This window comes from Cynocephalus volans, chromosome 6 (assembly GCF_027409185.1).
Source record: "Cynocephalus volans isolate mCynVol1 chromosome 6, mCynVol1.pri, whole genome shotgun sequence".
NCBI classification, from domain to species: Eukaryota; Metazoa; Chordata; class Mammalia; order Dermoptera; family Cynocephalidae; genus Cynocephalus; species Cynocephalus volans.
Window position 1 is genome coordinate 156,297,451 of NC_084465.1, and position 21,035 is coordinate 156,318,485.

The 21,035-nt window shown below is 41.6% G+C and overlaps 1 protein-coding gene across 1 annotated transcript in view; it reads left to right on the forward strand.

The window, feature by feature from the left end:
• The window catches only part of SHC3 (SHC adaptor protein 3), a 145,096-nt gene that overhangs the window by 26,695 nt on the left and 97,366 nt on the right, over positions 1–21,035 (forward strand). Inside the window, exon 2 of the mRNA XM_063100869.1 lies at positions 14,901–14,971. Coding sequence (XP_062956939.1) covers positions 14,901–14,971 — 71 coding nt within the window. The remainder of the gene's footprint in view (positions 1–14,900; positions 14,972–21,035) is intronic.

Here is a 21,035-nt window from a genome sequence, read left to right on the forward strand (position 1 = left end):
GATGCACTTTTTACCCCTTTCTTCCTTTGCTGAGGTCATCCCTCCACTCCCCCCCCCCCTTTTTTACTCACTGCTCTTTAACTGCAACTTACTCATTCCAGACATTTACTTGGATTAATATAGTTAAGAAAAAAGGTCTATTTATTTAATAACGAAATATCTAAGTCCCAGAATAATTTCAGGGAAACACAGCCAGAGAATGTTCAAGTACATTACATATCACAAACCAAGGCAAATTGGTGCTAATAAGTGAAATAAGTTAATGAAAAAATTATGATGCATGAGATTCCTGCATTATCTAACGAAGTGCTGTAAGCTTTCCAGTCCTAATCGCTGGAGGGTTGTTGAAAGCAGCTGTAACTTCATTAGCCCTTGGTGAATGCATCCAACAAACATTTATTTTGTACCCATTACACGTGAGCCTCAGGAATACACAGAGGAATAAAGGCACAGCCCTGCTGATTCTGAGAGATGAAGTGTGTACACAGGAGCTGGGGCTGTGCTGCTAAGGCCGTGGGATTTGGGTGCAGGACACTGCCTCAGCATTTTGGAGGTGAGCTGAGGGGTTAGTGTCCATAGGGAGGAGGAGATGGCAATACCAGAAGCCTTAAAGTTTTAAATTTTCTCTATTTTGTGTTTCTGCAGCATGACTTTCTTACATTCTCTGTGCCAAGCATAATGAGTTGATAAAAAGGTGAAAAAGGCATTGTGCAAATGAAGGGTTCAACGTTAATAAACAGGGAGAGTTCCCTTGCAAGATAAAGGAGGTACTACTGGAGGACTGAGGAAGGCTTTCTTAGCAATGTGGTATTTGATGTGGATCATTAAGGATTGGAAGGAATCTGAGAAGTGGAGAAGGGGAAGTGGGGGAGGGAAGGAAAGAAGGGATCACAGGCAGGAGCAATTGCATATGCAGAAACAGGATGTGTGAAGGGACAGGAGGGGATCAAAGTTCAGTTTGGCAGGAGTGTGAGTGGGGAGTTGAAATGAGAAGAGCAGAATGCAGGTGAAGGCTAGACTGAATATTTATTCACATTTATTACCTACTTTCCTGACCAGAGTGGATGCTCAGTAAGTATAGGACCTTGCACATCCTGTTCACTGGCGTCCTACCCAGCTCCAAGACCAGTGTCTGGCACAGAGCGGGGCTCAGTCAACATTTACCAAATGAATGTCGAATGGTTGGTTGAAGGCCTTCTTTGCCAGATCCGGAGATAAGCTGTTGTGTGTACTTGCGGTTCTTCCATTCTCGTTGCTCTGGGATATTATATAGCGTGGATATATCACAATTTGTTTATTTGTTACACTGTCGGTGGCTATTTGCTTCTTCCAGTTTGTGCTATTATGAATAGTGCTTCTATGAATATTTTTGTACATTTCTTTTGGTGGACATATGGGTTCATTTCTCTTGGATTGAAACAGTTGGGTCATAGGGCACACATTCAGCTCTGGAAGAAAATGCCAACTTTCCAAAGTGTTTGCCCCAATTTATACTCCTACTAGCAGTGAATGAGAGTTTCTGTTGCTCCATAGCCTCACTCACACCCACAGTGTATTTTCCACTTAACCACCCTGGTGTGTGTGTGCAGTGTGCACGTTGTGGTTTTAATGTGCATTGACCTGGTGACTGATGGATGAAGTTCACCACCTTTGATTTGTATATTTGCCACTTCAAATTACCTTAATTTTAAAAAAAATTTATTATTTATTTATTTTTTGACCAGTAAGGGGATCACAACCCTCGGCATGGTGTGGTCTGCACCATGCTCACCCAGTGAGCGCACCAGCCATCCCTATATAGGATCCGAACCTGTGGCCTCAGCACTACCAGTGCCGCACTCTCCTGAGTGAGCCACGGGGCCGGCCCAAATTACCTTAAATTTTAATGCACAACTTTACACCAGTATTTTTCTAATATTAGCTCTAGTATCTGAAGTTAATCAGTAATCCAGAGGAAAGGAGACAAGAGTATCGGCATCTTTTCCTTTTCCTTTATTGCCGTTCTACCTCTCCCATGCTCATCCCACCTTTTATGTGGATGTGGAATTTTACTTCCAGATTATTACTACATTAAAACACAGCCTCAACACTTATCTAGACTTTTTAATGTTATTAATTATTCAACATTGCTTCTGGCTTTCCCTTTCTTTTTCTTAGATTTACATTAATTTTTTGAGTACAGCCTCAGTAATTCTTTCAGAGAGTTTCTGGATGGAAAACTTTCTGAATCTATGCATATCTGAAAATTCATACTTTTTTCCCCCTCATCCCTGCAGGATAGTTTAGCTGGGTGTTGAAGTCTGTGTTCAAAAATTATGTTCCCTCAGAATTTTGAAAATGTTGCATCATTGTCTTTTGTGCCTGAAGTTATTGATGAAAGAAGGTCTGTTGTCCATCTATCTTTCTTTATTTAATTAATATATATTTTAAAAATTGTGGTAAAATATATATAACATGAAATTTACTATTTTAACCAGTTTAAATGTAAGTTCAGTGGCATTAAGTACATTCACATTGTTGTGTCTCATTCTTTCTTAAGTGAAATCATACTGCTCCCTTATCCCCCAATTTTAGAATTTTCTATCATTGCTGTTCTGACATTACTCCAAGACTAGGGAGAATTTTGTTCATTTATTATTTTAATCTTGTTTAGCACTTGGTGCAACTTTTCAAATAAGGACTTGGGTCTTCAGCTCTGGACAGTCCTGAACCACATAATGATGTTTCGGTGACCAACAGACCACATGTATGGCAGTGGTCCCATAAGATTATAATGGGTATGCCACATAGACTACGTGTGCAGTAGGTTTTTTTTTTTTTATAAAAGTATGCTTTTTTTGTGTAAGTATGCTCTATGATCACACAATGATGAAATCACCTATTGACGCATTTTTCAGAATGTATCTCTGTCATTAAGTGACACGACTGTATTCTTATCTCTGCATCTTGTATTTGATGGAATGTCTGGATCTATCTTTCATATCTCTTACATTTTTTTTACTATTGCATCTCTTTGTCCATTTGTGCTGTTCGGTGTTTATTGTGGATGGTTCCCCAAGGTCCATTTACTCCTTCCATGTTGTGTAGCAGCAATGTGTTTTGGGAATTGTACTCCATCTCTAGGGGTGGTCTTGGTTACTCTAAAAGAATCATGGTAATCACATTCCCCTTGTAAATGATTGGTTCAGGAAGCAGGAGGAAGCTGATTAGTCCATGGCATTCTCTTGGCCTTCCTCTCTTTGGGCCTGGTCAGTGCTCTCTGTGCCTCTGCATCAGTCCTCTGCTGCATGCATGGTGTTTGGGATTTTCCTCTTTAGTCCTATTCTGATTGAGTCTCCCCCTTTCAGAGATGCCTTAGTGTGGCTGGTCCACCTACACACCCCTTCTTCCATTTTCCCCTGAAGGTAGGAATTCACTTACTCTTTATAACTCTTCTGTACTGCTGGGGATGCTGTGGAAGAGAAGACTGCATGCAGGTAGCCAACAGGATCCAGAACCTTTAGCAGTTTTTAAACAGAAAAAAAGATTTCTCAATCATAATACGCCTGTATTTCCTTCTTGATTTCCTTGGGTTAGTTAAACCTACTTGTTTTTTTAGAATGATGCCCTCTGTTAGGGAAGGGATATGTCCTTGCCAGTCCTGTATGGCACGGAGTGAGAGGGCGTCCCCACAGCCTGAGGAGTGCTCTCCTGCTCGGATCCACGCCAGCAGTCTTCACCTCAGCCAGACACTTCACTGACATGAAGAAGGCTTGGAATGTAATTTTTAGAAAATTACCAAAGCAATAAATACTTATGAACTTTGGAAAATATAGAAAGTATAGTATTAGGATTTTCAGGATGAGTTGATATTATATTTAACATTTCAATAAATATATTTTAAAAGGATGTTTTAAAAAAAATTGTCAAAAAACAAATCCCCCTTAATCCTGCCATGGAAAGATAGCCCTGGTCAGCAGATTGTTTAGGTCTAAAGTTAGGGTCTGATGTAAAGTGATTTGGGTTCAAACCCTGGCTCCACCACTGATGCTTCCAGCGGAGCATCCCACCTCTTTAGGGCACTGGTTCTCAAAGTGTGGCTTCTGAACAGACCATCAGCACCAGGCCCCACCCCAGCCCTGCTAAGTCAGAAACTGGAGTGGGGCCCAGCAGTCTGATTAGCAAACCCTCCAGGGGATCCTAGTGCATGCTCAAGACTAAGAACCATCATGCTAAGCATCAGTTCCTTTTATTTGCCCTTTAGCCATGTAGTTATTTGTAGCTGCATAAGTGATACATGGATATATTCTTGTAAAAATGTAACACTGTAAGGCATACATAGAGTGAAAAGGCAAAGGTCCCTCTTCACCACACCAGGCATGAGAGTCCTTCTCTGTGGTCACTGCAAGTCCCAGTTTGGTGCCTGTCGTTACAGACCTTTCTTCTGTGCATACAACATGCACATATACGAGGGTACTTCAAAAAGTTTGTGGAAAAATAGAACTGAAAGATAACACAGATCTTTCCATGAACATTTTGAAGCAGGGAATTTCAAGCTATACTTCATCTTTCTTTAAATAAGATCTTTTATGGATGGATCCTCATTGTGAAAACTTAGAATCAGGCCATGGTCCCAAAGAACAAACACTAGGGTTCGGGAGACTGATTACACAGCCACCCCAAGTTGCCAAGAAGTAGTGTGGGACACTTTGACAGGGTCTAGACAGGTCTCAGTGGTCTACGGGCACAGCGGTACCTCCCTCTTGCCTGAAGAGGGAGGGATATATTTTAATTTGAATATTGCTTTGCAACTCACAAAGCACATTGACACACTTGCCTTGCCTCTTGGGTCCCTGGAGGTTTCAAGCAACAGGCAAGAGCAGGATCAGTTGCAAGGCTTGCAGTGTCAGTCTTACCTACTGGCTTTCCTGCAACTTATGAACACACAAAAACTTTCTGTTGTTCTTGGACCATGTTCCCTCTGTCCCTAACTTTCCAGATCCCGTGGGACCTTTTGCCATTCTGGCTCCAACAATGTGTTCCCCAACCTGCTTCCCCCTCCAAGATCCACCATCACCTTCCTCTCTTAGGCGACCCATGGCCATAGCCAGACGTGTCTCCCAGATCTCTGCAGACCTCCGAGATGGCAGCTCACGGCTTTCCAGGGTGTGAGCCATTGAGTCTGTAGAGGGTGTCATACCTATGACTAATGGTTCCCAACTCTTATTTGGCTTCCTACCCTCTTTGTGCCTTTGCCTGCTCAGGCTCAAAGTTGCAGAGAAAGGTGTTTGTCAAGACTCTTACAAAATAATGGCTTTTGTCTTACTGCTATTGGCTGTTATTGCTCTTTTCTGCTGTGTTGGAGTAACATTTTTTCATTTATTTTCCTCTCATGCCTGATGAATTGAGTTTTCTTTTAGGGTCTTTGTAAGTTGCAGTTCTTTTTCTGACGGCTCTAATTTCTTGCCCACACATCCCCATTATTCCTTTGAATTCTTTAGCAAGCTGGCTCAGTTTATTCTATCAGTGACATTCTCATTTCTGTTACAGGAACTCTGTCTCCACCCCTAGATGTTTTTGCTTTTAATGTTTCTCATTCAGAAGCTAATTTTATTCTGTGCCCTTGCGTTATTATTTTTAATAACAGGGCTGTTTCCCCATTATTCCTCTGTTTCCCAATGAAAGCTTTCAGAAACTTGATTGGAATTTTTTTTTTAATAATATCACGAACTTGAGTTTTTGAAAAGTCCGTCTACCACTGTTGTGCCATCGATTCCCTAAGACTGGGGATTTTTTTTTGATGCCCTAACTCTGAGCCTTGTGTCCAGGGCTTATTGTAGGAAACGGGAGGGGAGTCAGAAAGTCATAATGTTCTGGGATTCTCAAAGTAATCTTGAGTTTGAAGAAATAAAACACACTGAAACTTAAGCCATTTTTAGGTAAGTGTCAGCTGTATCTGAGCTCTCAGGCACATGTGTAAAGGTGCCCCTAAGAACCTGGACTAAAGAGGACACATAATACTAATGATATCTCAAGCCATATGGTGTCCCAGGAGCTGTGAGAAATACTTGTACTTACAACAAATCCAAGAAGTAGATGTCACCATCCTTGTTCTCATTTAGGGAGACTGAGGCTCAAGGAGACTTAAAAATAAAAAAAAGAAAAAACCTAAAAAGCTAAAGTTAAAACTATTAAATGGAAGACTTGAACTTGCGTGGTCTGAATACAACACTGATCAGACAGAAAGTTTGGAAATTTTGATCAGTCTCCATACAGACAAATCTGAACTTGGGTGAGCACCGGAATCCCCTGCAGAGCTGACAGGAGGTTTGGGATCTGTATTTTTAACAAGTTCCCAGTGATGCTGATGCTGCTGGCCCGGGGACCGCATGTGGTGATGTACTGTTCTGGTATCTTCACTTCCAGAAAGCTCCCATGGGTGGTGCTTCATGGTTTCCTATTTTGATCCCAGCAATTTATCTTTAATCGTGGCTTTGGGACTTTTTGTGTGTCTGTGTGCTGTTCCATGTGATCATTTCATAGGCATGACTAGTAAACCCTAAGGTCTTTGAGGACAATATGAGACATGGAATTTCTCTCTACCAGAGCATCCTAACAGGTGCAGAGACATGTTTATTGATGACATGAGAGATGTAGGAGGTTTCTATGCAGGATTAACAAACAAATGCCTATGTTTTATATTATTAATAGCTACGATTGCTTAAGTATTTTAAAGTAATTTAAGAAACAACTTTTTGCCCAGGACCAGAAGTTTAAAAGGCAAATTATTCAGTGTACTAACAGTAAAATATTCAGGTTATAATAGATTTTGCTTCAAGTCTAGCAGAGATGACATTCCCATTTATATAAGGGCCGTGCTTGAAAACAACAGGCCTGGGCACACCATAATTCCACGTGAATTCTTGTAGTTGCTGAGGGTAGAAATCACCAAGGCTGATTATTCATAAATTCTTCTAGCCTTCACTGGCTGGGAAGGTTTGGTGGCTGAAGAGCTGGAGGATAGAACGGCGTGTACTCTCAGAAGCTGGGTTTACCTTTGTCATTCCTAGAGTAGATGGTCCAGGCAGTTCCAGCAACACCCCTAGGACTGTGACTCGGCCTGCCTGGAATTACCCACCATCGCTGACCAATCACTGAGGCCAGCGGGATGGGGGTCAGTGGGACTGAGCATCCCAGCAGACTAGCCCGAGACTTGTCAGAGGAAGAGGGCTGGCTGGTTTCCTTGACTTCACCCCACCCCTCCCTAGTAATGAGATGATTCTCCAGAGGATCATTTAGAAGCTAGGATCCAGATCCCTGTAACTACAGTCACCAAATGGTCGCTTTGTGACCTATTCTAACCATACCATGGAGGTCCAATTTTATTAAGCATGGTCTTTTTTTTTTTGTATATTTTGGTCATTATTTTGAAATTGTGCAAGTCATAAGTGAACACATTCTTGTTCCGAAACATTTAAACAAAACAGAAGTGTTCAGAGATAAAAGGCCCCCTTCCCGCCATTGCTACTTCCCCCTCCACCCCCAGCTCTGGCAGCACCTGTTCATCTCCATCTCCTCTCTGTACCCTCATGTCTCCAAAGGTGGACACAGTGACCACACCTCCTGTTCACACTCTGGGGTGGTCCCTCCCCTTGAATCTGGCTGACTCTATGACTTCCTTTAACCAACACAATGTGGAGGGAGAGACGTTGTTTCCTGGAGTCTCTAAATACGCATCACTTAAAAAATAACTACATTTGGACTCACAGCTTGGATTTATTGATAAACATTTGAAGAGTGAGTTCAGAATTTCACTCTATACAGGCAACAGAGTAATGAATATCTTTGCACATACAATTTTACACATTTATACAAGTACGTGAATAGAGTCCTATAAATAAAATTAATGGACCAAAGGGCAAGCACATTTTTCAAATCCATAGATACTTCCAAATAGTATTCCAAGGAGGTTTCATCAAATTACGTTTGCTCCAAGAATATGTGACAGGGCCTATTTTCCTGTGTCCTCACCAAATTTGACCATTCTGTGGGGTTAAAAATTATATCTCTTTCAGTGTTAATTTTAATTTCTCATGTCACTAGTCTTTACAGATGTATGTTGGCCAATTGCCTTTCTTCTTCTGTGAGTTTCCTCTTTGTATCCTTTGCCCATTTTTTTTCTATTGAGTTGATGGACTTAATGACTCATGGAAACTCTTTGAGTACCCTGGATATTCATTTTTTTTTTTTCTGTTAAATTTATTGCATTTTCTCAGTCTTTTACTTTTCTTTTCATGCTATTTATGTTATTTGTTTTATCCTACAAAAATTGATTTTCATGAGTTCACTTATGGCCTTTGAGTTTTCGGTCTTGTTATAAAAATATTATACTCTATTGACTTGTAATTTTTAAGGTGTTTGAACCTATTACTGATGTTTATATTTTTTCTTTTCCTTTCATTTGTGCACTTTCTGTTTTTATCTCCCCCCCCCCACCACCTTTTTTTTTTTTTTTGTACTGACTGGGCTATTTTTGTTTGTTTCTTCCTTTGCCCTGTACTGGTTTGGAAGTCTATCTTTCTATTCTTATTTTTACAGTGGTTTATAATTTTTTAAACACATATGTAAACTTACAACTTTCTACTGCTACCTAGAATTCATCAGTTCAGGACCTTCCTCTACAAAACACAATAGCCCTTAATGTTTTTCCTTTTCCTCTCTGACCTGCCTTTTATGTCTGCCCCTACCATCCATGTTGAGATCTTCTGAGATTTCAGTTCTAGGTCATCATAAAAAAGAAAAAAAATATTAAATCCATGTATCAGTAACGATTAAGGCATAAGATGTCCCTGTACCTTTTGTTGGTTCTTTTCTTATCATTGTTGCTTATAGCCCACATTCTCTTTTTTTATGTGCTCATTGTTTTTCTAGAATCATTCTTTCCGAGAGTGTCCGTGGGCGGCCAACTTTCAGAGTTCTCACCTTGTCCTCCCACTTGCGTGCTAGTTTGGGTGGATGTAAGATTCTTGGCTCAACATTTCTCTTCTTCAGACTTTTGAGGATGTTATTTGTCTTCTTATATTTGGTGCTGAAAGAGAACTTTAATGTGACTCTGAGTCTCTTTCTCCTGTAAGTAACCTGTTATTTTTCCCACTCGTGGATTGCTTTGAGAATGTTTCTCTCTTGATCCTTTTGTATGGAAATTAAACTATCATGTGTCCATGAGTGGGCCTTTTTTCACATTTCTTCTGAGAACTCTGAAAATATGAACACTCCTGTCTCTAAGTATTTTATTTCATTTGCTCGTGACGATTTCATTCCCTCTATTATTTTTATTTTCTTATTCTGGAATTCCTTTGAGGCAGATGGATCTAACTTCCAAGATTTTACATTTTCATTTGTATTTCTGTCTCTTTGGCACTAGGAGTTTTCTGAGTGTCCATTGTCCAGCTTTTGTAATTCTCCAGTTTTGCACATCTATGGAGCCCATGGATTGAGTTTTCTGTTTAAACCTGAAATCAATAGATTTTCTCTTTGCTAGTAAAAACCAGGTAGACATGGGATGGGAAAATCAAACTCTCATTCCCAGTGGTGACCAAAACTTTAAAAAAAAAAAAATGCCTTGGAATACATTGAAGAAGAAAAGTATAGGATATAATATGAGATTTCAATCAGGATTCAAATAATTTTTGAGGGGTGGAGGAAATTCAGACAATTCCCTTAAATTTCTTAATAAAAAATACATGCAAGAGACAGGAACTGACAAATATAAAACAGAAGAGCATACAGATATAAGTTCACACAGAACGAGGAATTTAATATACCACAGATTTGACATATCAAATCAGGAAGAAATGGTCAAATTATTAAATAAATAATGTAAGTAACAGTCGTCCAGAGGCCAATTATACCATACCCAATGTAGACAAATAAATTCCAAACAGATTGAAAAGCTAGATAAAAATATATTAAATACAAGGTTACTTCCAAAAGTTCATGGAAAATAAGTAATAAATAAAAAAATATTGTTGAAATGAAATTTAGGAGAATATTTGTAAAAATTCAGTGTCAGGAAAACCTGCTTAAGCAAAACAGGACACTGTGAAGCCCTGCAGAGAATGACCGACATATAGGATTGTAGTAATTACTACAGTAATGATTTTTGTTAGGTAAAATGTAGACACCATCAAAAGAAAAATGACTGAATAATAGGTTACCATCCCATTAATCTATAAGAAAAAGACAAAGACCTTATAGAAAACTGGGCAAAAATATGAACTGTCAATTAACAGAAAAAATACAAATGGTCAATAAACAAAAGAGAAAAATACCTTTATTAGGTATGAGGGAAATGCAAATTAAAACAAAATGAGATACCTTTGCCCAGCATTGGCAAAGACTCAAAAGACTGGTGCTGTACAGTGTTGGATGGAGACCACTGCACGTGCTCATCACTGGTGGTGGAAGGACAGATCGCTGCCCACCTTTGGGAGGCTGGTTCAGCTCTGTGACATTGGCGGTGGGGTTCACATACTCTGCAGATGTGGAAGTGCTGGTGCTCTTCTCATAATTCTGTGGCTGTAGTGGTGGCAACCACACAACTCTGCAGTGTATATTGTGGTATTCACAAAAATCTGTAACATCAGCTGTGATCTTAACATAATTCTGGGACAGAGGAGCAGGACATATTCCCAAACTCTCTGAAATTTTGCAATGTTGGTTTTTATTGACGTAATTCCACCACGCTGTTTGTGGTAATCATGTAACTGTATGACCCTGGTGATGGTGGAATGCACATGAATCTGCCCTGGTGATGGTAATGGTGTTTATCACACAACCCTGCAACACTGGTCATGGAGCTCAGATAACTCTGTCATGTGGTGCACATAACTGTACTACACTGGTGGTAGTGTCGACATAACTCTGTGATGGTAATACTGGTATGCACATAATTCTGTGTTGGTGCTGTGGTATGAATGCATTCTGTCGTGACATTGGTGGCAGTTACATAACTGCAGTATTGTTGTGGTGTTCACGTAATTCTTCAACGTTGTTCATGGTACTCAAATCCCCCTGTGACACTGGTGGAGGTACCACATAACTCAGTGATATTATTCATGGTGGTCACCTAACTGATGTTGGACATTGTGGTATTTATATAGCTGTTGAGGGTTGGTGTTGGTATTGATATAATTTTGTGTCTTGTTTATGGCGCTGACATAACTGTGATGTAGGGTATGGTATTCACCTGTTGCTGTGGTGTTGGTGGTGGTGTTCCCATAACTCTGCGCCATGGCTGGTATCTGTAAACTCTGTGATGGTGGCGATGGTGAATTCATGAAACTCTGCAACATGCACGGTGGTGGTGTTCACATACTGTGATTAACGTACTGTGATGTTGGTAGTCTTCATATAACACCATGGTATACTCTACAAAGTTTGTCACGGTGTTCACATAACTATGACACTTGTCGTGGTATTGACATAATTGTGCAGCACCGTGGTGGCAGTATTCACATAACATGAAGATGTTGTTTTGGGGGGTGTTCATGTATTTCTCCATCCATGGTGTGGTATTCGCATAACTGCGATGTTGGGGTTGGTGGTGGTATTTACCTAGCACTGTGACATTTGTGGTGGTGGTATTTACATATTTCTTCAATGCCTGTGGTGGTATTTAGGTAACTGTGACATTGGTCACGGTATTCATATAACATGGAATCCCACAACATCCAACGTCACAGTTATGTAACTACCGTGAACAATATCACTGAGTTATGTGAATACCTCCACCAGTGTCACAGGGTGATGTGAAAACCATCAACAACAGTGAAGGACTATGTGGATACCATGACAATATCACAGTTATGCAACTACCACCAGCACCATGACAGAGTGCTTGTATATACCACAGCCGCCAACACAGAGTTATGTGAACACCGCCACCAGTGTAGTACAGTTATGTGCACCACCAAACACCAGCACGCTTCTTTGACAGCGGACTTGGACAGCTCTGCAGTGTTGGTGCGAGTGGTCCTCACATAACTTTGTGAAGTCTGTCACGGTCACCATGTAACTCTGCAACATTCATTATAGTAGTCACACAATTTCGCAACTTTGGTGGTGGTATACACACAACTCTGTGTCGGTTTTGCTGGCAGTAGTCACGTAACTCTGTGACATTGATTGTGGTATTTACCTAACACTGTGACATTGGTCGTGGTGGCATTTACATATTTCTGCTATGTTTGTGGTGGTATTCACATAACTCTGTGACATGGGTCATGGTATCCGCATAATTCTGTGGTAGTGGTGATGACTGTGTTCCTGTAACTGCAACAATGACAGTTGTATTTATGCGAATTTGTGACATTGGTTGTAGCATTCTCATGATGCTGCAGTGTTGTTGGCTATAGTCACATAATTTGGTGACATTATCCACAGCATTCACATAACTGATGTGATGGAGATGGAATCCCTATAACTTTGTGATGGTGGCCATGGCCTTCATATCACTGGGATGTCAGTAGCGCAGGACTGATACACACTGTGGAGTTTTTCATGGTACGCGTGGAACTCTGAGGTGATTGATGGTGTTCACATGACTCTGAGAGGTTCATCACGGTGTGACACAATTGTACATTGGTGGTGCTGGCAGTATTCACATAGCACTGTGACATGGCTGGTGGTGATTGTTCACATACCTCTGCCGTGTCGGTTATCGGATTCACATAGCTTTGCATTGTTGGTGGTGGTATTCACATAACTCCGTGATGTTGCCTATGGTGTAGTCACAATATTTTGTTACGTTGGTCATAGTCATATTCATGTAACTCTGCAAAGTTGGCTGTATTATTCTAATAAACCTGCAAAGTGGGTAGTGGTGGTATTGACATGACTGCAGTGATAGAGGTGGTAGCATTCATCTAACCCTGAAGTACTGGTCATGTTATTTACGTATTTTGTGAAGTCGGTGCAGGTAGTAGTACTCTGCTCCAGTGGTCAGATATTCATATTACTGTGATGGTGGTGGTGGTGTTCACGTAACCCTGCCACAGTGTTGGTAGTAGCATTCCCATGACTGGGTCAGTGGTTGTCTATTCACATAACTGTGTCAAGTTGAACGTGGTAATCACATGACGCTGCATCAATGGTGGTGGTGGTATTCAAATATACCTATGGGCTGGCTGGTTAGCTCAGTTGGCTAGAGCACAGCCTTATAACACCAAGGTCACGGGTTCGGATCCCTGTGCCAGCCAGCCGCCAAAAACATAAATAAATAAAAATAAACCACAAATATTTCTGTGATGTTGCTGTGACATTCATAGTTTTGTCTATTCACATAACAATGTGACATTGGTCATGGTATCCACATAACCGAAACAGTGTTGTTTGTTTACACATAACTCTGCAACTGTGGTGTTTGCACTAATGTAGCTTAGACATTGTTTGTATTATTTGCATAACTGTGAGATTGTTCGTGGTATTGACATAACACCACGTAACACCTTGACAGTGGTAGATATTTAAATAGCTATGTGACAGTGGCTGTGTATTCATATGACCCTGCAATATTGGTGGAGGTTGGTTCACATATTCTGCAACATTTGTCATGGTATTGTCATGACCTGCTACTTTTTCCATGGTGTTGGCATGACCTGCTACTTTTTCCATGGTGTTGGCATGATTGGGAGACATTGTAGTGTTATTTATGTGTCTTGTGACAGTGCTGATGATCATGGTATTCACAGAACTCTGTGGTGATGGTAGCATGGGCATTAACATATCACTGCAACGTAGTGGCAGTGGTATTCATGTGGATCTGTGACTCTGGTCAGGATATCCACACCACTCCACTGCGCTGGTGGTTGTGGTATTAGCAAAATTCTGCAACAATGGTGGTGGTGGTATTTGCATAATTCTGTATTGCTCGTCACAGGATTAACACACATCTGCAATGTTGGCAGTGGTGGAATTCAAATAACTTCGTGACATTGGTGGTGACGCAGTGGTGTGTGAACAGTCACATTCATGGGTGTAGAGACCTGGGCTCTGAGAAGTTTAAAGTTTTAATTAAAGTTACAAAATGAGATATGACAAAGCCAGGTTCAAATTCAGGTTTTCTGAATAATTCAACTACCGTCTTTCCTGTACCATACCATGAAGTCTCTTCCTGCTAAATCCAAATTTAAAGGCATTTGTCTAAAACATCTGAACCCTCAAACTTCCCAGGGCTTTGGAACATAAATATTGTATCTAGTTCTTTATCCATAACTTTCCTTAGGTCTATATATTCACATACACATATTCATTTTCATGTGTGAAACTGATCAAAATTTAGCTTCATATTTAGATGTATAAATTTGAACTTCTAAAAGTTTATGTTAATGCAGAAGAGGGCTTTCTGGTAAACCAAAGCAAAGTACCTTCAAGGGTAATCTGTAATTGATTCATAGAACCCGAAATATATTTATTAGATAATGAAGTCTAATGTTGATGAAAGTGTTAGTCTCGTAGTGTTTTCATTCTTTCTTCAAAAATTATGAACTTCTGGAAGAGTGGTGGTTTTATGGCATAACCTATTTAAACAGTCATTGCATTAAACCTTTAAGGTTTCTGCACTTTACAGTGTGTAAGTTGTGCCTCAAGAAAAGTTTTTTAAAATGCGCATCTAAATAAAATAAAAATACGAATGGGTTTTAGAAACGTTAAGTGTTGTGCCAATCCAGCCACTCTGGATATTTCTTTATGGATGTAAGTTATTGCTTTTACAGAAACAGAACAAAGCTTCACCATAGAATTTAAAGATAAAATGTGTTTTAAGAAATGTGTTTGGCTTCCAAAATGCCTTCATTGTACTTAGAAACTGTCTCTTCATCTCAGTTCCCAGGGCTCATGCTTTACGTTTTTTCCTCTTGCAGTACTTGGGCTGCATTGAAGTTCTACGTTCAATGAGGTCTCTTGACTTCAGTACAAGAACACAAATTACCAGGTAAGCCTGCTTGAAAATGGATGCCTGTGATTTTTACTTCAGAAAGGGAAGATCTCAGAGGTTAACAGCCTAGAAATTTCCAGAAAGAAAAACCATCTCTTGTGTTGGTTGCTGGTGACAGCTAATCAGGACTTAACGGTATCTTGAGATATCCACTAGTTCTTCCATGTTTGTGACATGTGTCTTCCAACAAGAGGATCTTGAAGGATACTCTGCCCTTCAAGCTCTTTGTATAATTCAACTGCAGACATATAGAGCAACCCAAGTGTTTATGTTTGGTTTTTTGTGTATGAAACTAACACGAGATTGATATTTTAAAATTTACTGAACCATGCTCCGTTTGAGAAATACAAGATGTCGTGAGAGAATTTCCAACAGTATACATGAAGAATAAAATGCATAGAATTGGAAGTAAAAAATCCATGGGAGTAGGCCATATATAAGCAGACCAGTTCTTTCAGGTGTCAAAGATTTGGAACAGGTTTTATATATTCTCCACCATCAGATATATTCTAAATTTCTTGAGGGCAAGTATTTAAGACTGTTTTTATAAAATTTTATAGCCTAGCATAGTTCCTAGTAGAGCTTATACCTTTAGAAATATTCCAATTTCAAGCCATCTTAAAGAGAAATGGAAAGCTAGGGCAGAGTCTGTGCAATAGCTACATTTTGTGGATAAGGACCTTAAGTTGTTGCTTGAGCACTTGTGGAATTGCTTACTCTAAATAATGACCTCAGAAAATGCCTCATATTAATTTCATTAAAATCATTCCACTGTATATCTTTGGGTTAGCAGGTCAAAGTCTAAAGACTGAGCTTTAGAAAAAAATAATTATATGTAGTAATTAGCTGCTAAGTAATGTACACACCTCAATTCTGTTTTAAGTACAATAATAAAATTTCCTCTTCCTCACTGACGAAATTTATGATCAAAAGAGTTGATGTTTCTCTTCTCTGTAAAGTGACTGGAGACACATGTGGTGGAAACATGCCAACATTAGTAATCCACCTTCACATATTTGTAGAAAATGGTTCATGAAATTTCAAAGGCAAAGGAATGGTATTTTGAAGCAAGGGCACCTAAAAGAAAAGTTTGAGTGTTTTCTTAGTCCATAGTTCATTTATCTTACCTGTGAAAAGGCATGTGCAAGTGCTTCATCATAGGCAGACAGCACTTGACCAGTGCCTGGGGATACGGGCACTGTGTGACACTGTTCCACCGTAAGACACTGTTCACATTCTCCTGTGTGGTGGCTGCTGTTGTTAAAGGAATAACAGTCAATTGCGAGAGAACTGTTGACTATTTCTGCTGAATTCCCCTTATAGATGCTAGAACTTCTGAGACAATTTCATCCCATTTTGATTCTCCTGATGTATTTATTGGGCATCTATGGCTGGCTATGCACGCGCAATAGGCTGGGCAATGTGGGCTCTCCTGTTTTGCTGGGCCTCCCAGTGTTGGGGAAAAAGATGTATACACAGATGACGGAGGAGCATTCCAGGGGCACAGAGCACGCCCTGCTCCTCGGGGTTGGCAGTAGGGTGGAGTGGGAGAAGAAGTGAATAATTCCAGTCTTCCATTTGATGAGGATATGACTCTTGGCACTCTCTGCGGTAGAACCCAAATGGACAGAAGTAGTAATGACAGTGTGGAAGAAAACAGTTGGGACAGACAGTGGTGTGTTTGGAGGTTTGGATGTCTTTCTGCAATCCCATTCCATTTAGATTTCTGTGAAGGTGAAGCAGCATACTGGGGCAAGTGGAGCACCATTCTTGGACTTAGGAAACTTGGTGTCGAATTCTGGTTGTACCAGAATTGCCTTGGGTTTTATTAGATTTTTTGAAAACTATGTGTGCTTGTCTCTACAATGCTTTCTGTCTCTTGCATCATTTTTATTATGTGACATGTTTCTTACTTTAGTTAATAGCTGGAGACCACTCAAAGGGAACAATTTGACAAATCAGCATCAGAAGGAAGCCCTTTGCATCCACGAGAAGAATACACAACAATGTCTTATAGATGTGGCATAATGTGGAGCTTTTATGGTCTCAGTGGTAACTAAGTGTTAAAAACGCCTGTGGTTAAAACTCTACTGCCATAGTTTATTTTATATACCAAAGATATTCTTGGAAGGTTGTAGGGAAATCAAATGTTGTAATTAAGTTATATTATACAGGTACTACGAAAACCTGTTTCCAAAGGCACTCCAGCCATGCCTTTTACAAAAATATATTTTTATAAGCAAATGATTAATCCCTATTGGTTCTATTTCAAATTTTTGATATAATTTAAAATTCTATGCAGATACAATTTGGAGGCTGTGACAGCTATACCATGTGTCTTTCTGTCAAGGTTGGTTTAGTTTTATAATGTTCCTGGCAACTGAGTTTAAATTTATTGTGGCACTTTCAAAGTCACTGGGCATGGATTATTTATTTCTTACTAAAAGGTAACGTTTAAAATTACCCAGTGAAGTTGCCCTTTACTATGTACTTAGTGATGTGGTGGCTGTTAAAAGCCTTGCGCCCCTAACAGTTTGAGCTGCGGTGCTTGGCAACTTGATGCCCACCTGGCTGTAACACCCAGCTCTGCTGACCTCTGCCTTTGTGAGCTCAGCCTCAACTTGTACACCTAGTAGGAAGGATACCAGGATAACACCCACCTGAATCGTTGTGTGAGAATCAGAACAGTTTCTATATCTGATGCCCACAGGACAGGCATGGCAAAGAGGGCGTGCTTGCAAACTGTTTGCTCAGTATCACTGCCAAGCTTACATTCAGCACAGTGGGCACAGCACTCCGAGTGGGTATCTGTAAGCAGGAGAGCAGTTGAGGTCATATAGATGGTGGCCTGCTGGTGGGTAGCACAGAGAAGCTGAGGATCCAGTGTTTGTGAAATCCTGCCCAGAGGACAGAGATGTTCTGCAAAAGAAATAGCTTCTGCAGAGGAAAAGTTCTTCCCAACGTGCCCCTTGGCCAGCAGACCCAGCAAGGCCTTATAGAAGATTAACCCCCTGAGCTCGTGTATTCTAAAAGTGTCCCCTCTGAAATATGAGTTTGGAATGTGGTGTATAATGTCCCCCCACCTCTGTAGATTCACAGTGCACATTGCAATATTTTTTGTTTTGTCTTTTTGTGACCGGTAAGGGGATCGCAACCCTTGGTGTGGTGTCGCCCGCACTGCACTCAGCCAGGGAATGCACAGGCCATTCCTATATAGGATCTGAACCTGCGGCGGGAGCGCCGCTGCACTCCCAAGTGCCGCCTCTCCTGAGTGCGCCATGGGGCCGGCGCACATTGCAATATTAAAGGCTCTACAGAACCCCCCTGTACAGAATAGTGAAACTTGGCTGTTCTGGTGTTCTAGCATCCAAGCTTGCTTGACTGGCTTGAAGGAACTGCCCTGTCTTCCCTCCTATGTCTGTGACGCTTGCAGAGGAAACCTGCTGTTCTGTCACCCAGTTGTGTCACCAGGGGAAGGGGGAAGACCCAGGTGGGGGGCCCCAGGCTCCCAGCTGCAGGTCAGTGAGAGACCTCCGCTTCTATCTGATTTGGGCCATTGGGTTTCCGCACTGGTTACTGTGGCTGCAGATGCTGGACAGCCACCATCCTGGGCTTCAGCCCAACTGCAGAAAACAGCTTCTGTGGACTGCGTGTGCCTCCCTGAACATTTCTCTCATGCACTTCTCTCTCTTGCACTGAGGGATGGTCAGAACTGTTACTGTGTTTCCCGTGCAAGGCAGACATGCCGTATCACATAGTGAGGGTTCCAGGGGTGTGGGCTCAGGCCCAGGCACTGCAGTGGTCATGAAGTGGTGTGTTCCCGGGCCTGCTGAGCTCCCTGGGGGCCTGGAATCTCTGCTCAGAGCAGTCTGCCGGCCAAGCCCTGCAGAAGGATGGGGAGCCCCTGTGCCCTTGTCACTAGGCCCAGCGTGACTTCAATTCCCTCATCTACTTATTTTTATTTTATTTATCGTGTTAAATCTTATCTGTTATCAGAAGCCACCTGAAGCCATTTTTAGGACATGGAAGGCTATGAATATATATACAACTAAACCCAGAGCATTGGATGAGGTGCAAGGGTCTTTGAAGAGAAGGTAGATGAGTGACCTCATGATCTGGGTGTGAAAGTGTGAAGTGTTCCGTAGTTACAGGGCTTTGAGTCTGAACAAAAGAGCAAGCAAGCCCTGGCTATCAGAAGAAGGAGGGAGCAGAGGCCCGAGGTGTCTGGACTGTGGACATTGGTGAGACTCGCAGCCTGGCATGCTGGGGGCTGGGCTCTCAGCCAACCTTGTGCACAGAGGGTTTCAACCTCAGCCTGAAGGCGGCCAGGCCAGACAAGACCTCAGCACAGCTTTACGGCTCTGTCCACCCTCTCTCCTCTTCCAAGAGTTCACCCAGAAGGCTTGGCAAAGCTCGGCTCTCAGGTCACTTCCGGCTTCTTACATTCAATAAATGCTCTTGGAAAAAAAAGTCCAAGGTAAAACTTTTACCACCTGACCTTTCAGATCCATCGAGTGCCTGAGCATCCCCATCATGTGCATTTCACCCAGCCCTGCTGCGTTGATTTTTGTGTGCATGAGCATCTCCCTGGTTGGACTTCCTGCAAGAGAAGGGCCCACCAGGCTGCGTGCTGGGTACCGTGACCTTTGAACCTCTACCATCTCCCCTCTGACATTTCTGTGTTGCATGGACATTTAATCACAAGTTCATCTGAGGATTAAAACAATGGATATTGTGTGGTTTTAAGAAAGGCCAAGTTTACTAACAAGATATTTGTGTTGTTTGTAGAGGATTTCCTATCCTCAGAGCATCACTTGGGCTGGGAGAAGGTGCATGGATGCCGATGGACATCGAGAAAGAAGGGCAGGTAAGACTGGCCTCGCCTTGGAGAACGTTAGAGGCCAGGGAATGCCATGAAGGTCCAATGACACCTGCCCAGTTGAATGACGGAAATATCAGGGCAGTGGGGTCTGAATATCTTTTGTTTGGGGTTTGTGGTGACTGTTTCCCTTTGAGAGTGGGTAGCATGAACTCTGCTAAGTGGGCAGGGGTTTGCTGCAGCTGCCTTATGTTAATGGAGGGCATTGTGCAAGGGTTAGGGTTAGGATGACTTTCTCACTTTGCAAAACACCGGGGAAGTAATTCTGAAGAGTCCCATATTTGGAAATCCATCACATAAATTATGTTAAGATATGCATTTTTATACTTGGCACATGGTATAGAAAATGAAGCTGACTTGCTCATGGGCTTCCTTGGATCTGATAAGAAACCTTATCCATAGATCTGATTCTCTGCAATTAGACCACTTGATCATGTTATTCCAGGATTCCTTTTTCACTACAAAATAAATACCTCTAATGTCGATTTTAAGTAAACATGCCAGGGAAAGGAACAAATCTATTTTTATAGACTCTCTGAGGCTGGTTGAAGTTTAGAATTAGAAGGCAGAGCATGGGTGTGAATTCCCACCCCCACCCCACCCCACCCTGTGCATTTAGGTAGTGCAGAATGGTTAGCTTTGGGTTTTAGCCTATGGGCTCATTCTAAATGTGCTAGTTCTAAACATGGTTTGCAGCCGACCCTCTCACAGCCCTGCACCTCCGGAGGGGCAAGGCCCGGCAGGGAGAGGTTCGTGTTTTCTCAGTTTAGAATTCTTTTTGCAAACACCAGCTTGCCTGCATGTGTGTACATCCTGCCTTTGGAATAAAGCAGGCTGAGTCCTTCCACCTCACTTCCATATTGCTACTCCAGTTGTAATACCAGCTAGAATAATTTAATACCCTCATGTCACCTTCATTGGCATTTGTGTACAAGAATGTGCTAGACATGGATGCAGGGATTACATGTTCCCAGGGGCCACAGCCCAGGAGAGAGGCCCAGAGTCACAAGGCAGTGGGACACACATTCTCTGCAGGCATGTGAAACTACTATGAAAACATGAAAGAGCGTCCCGCAGTCTGTGTGAATCAAGGCCTGAGACTACCTGGAGGAGAGAGTATTTAAGCCAGGACAAATTTCTCCCCCAACTATTTAGCAGACCTGAAGGATGCACAGGAGTGAA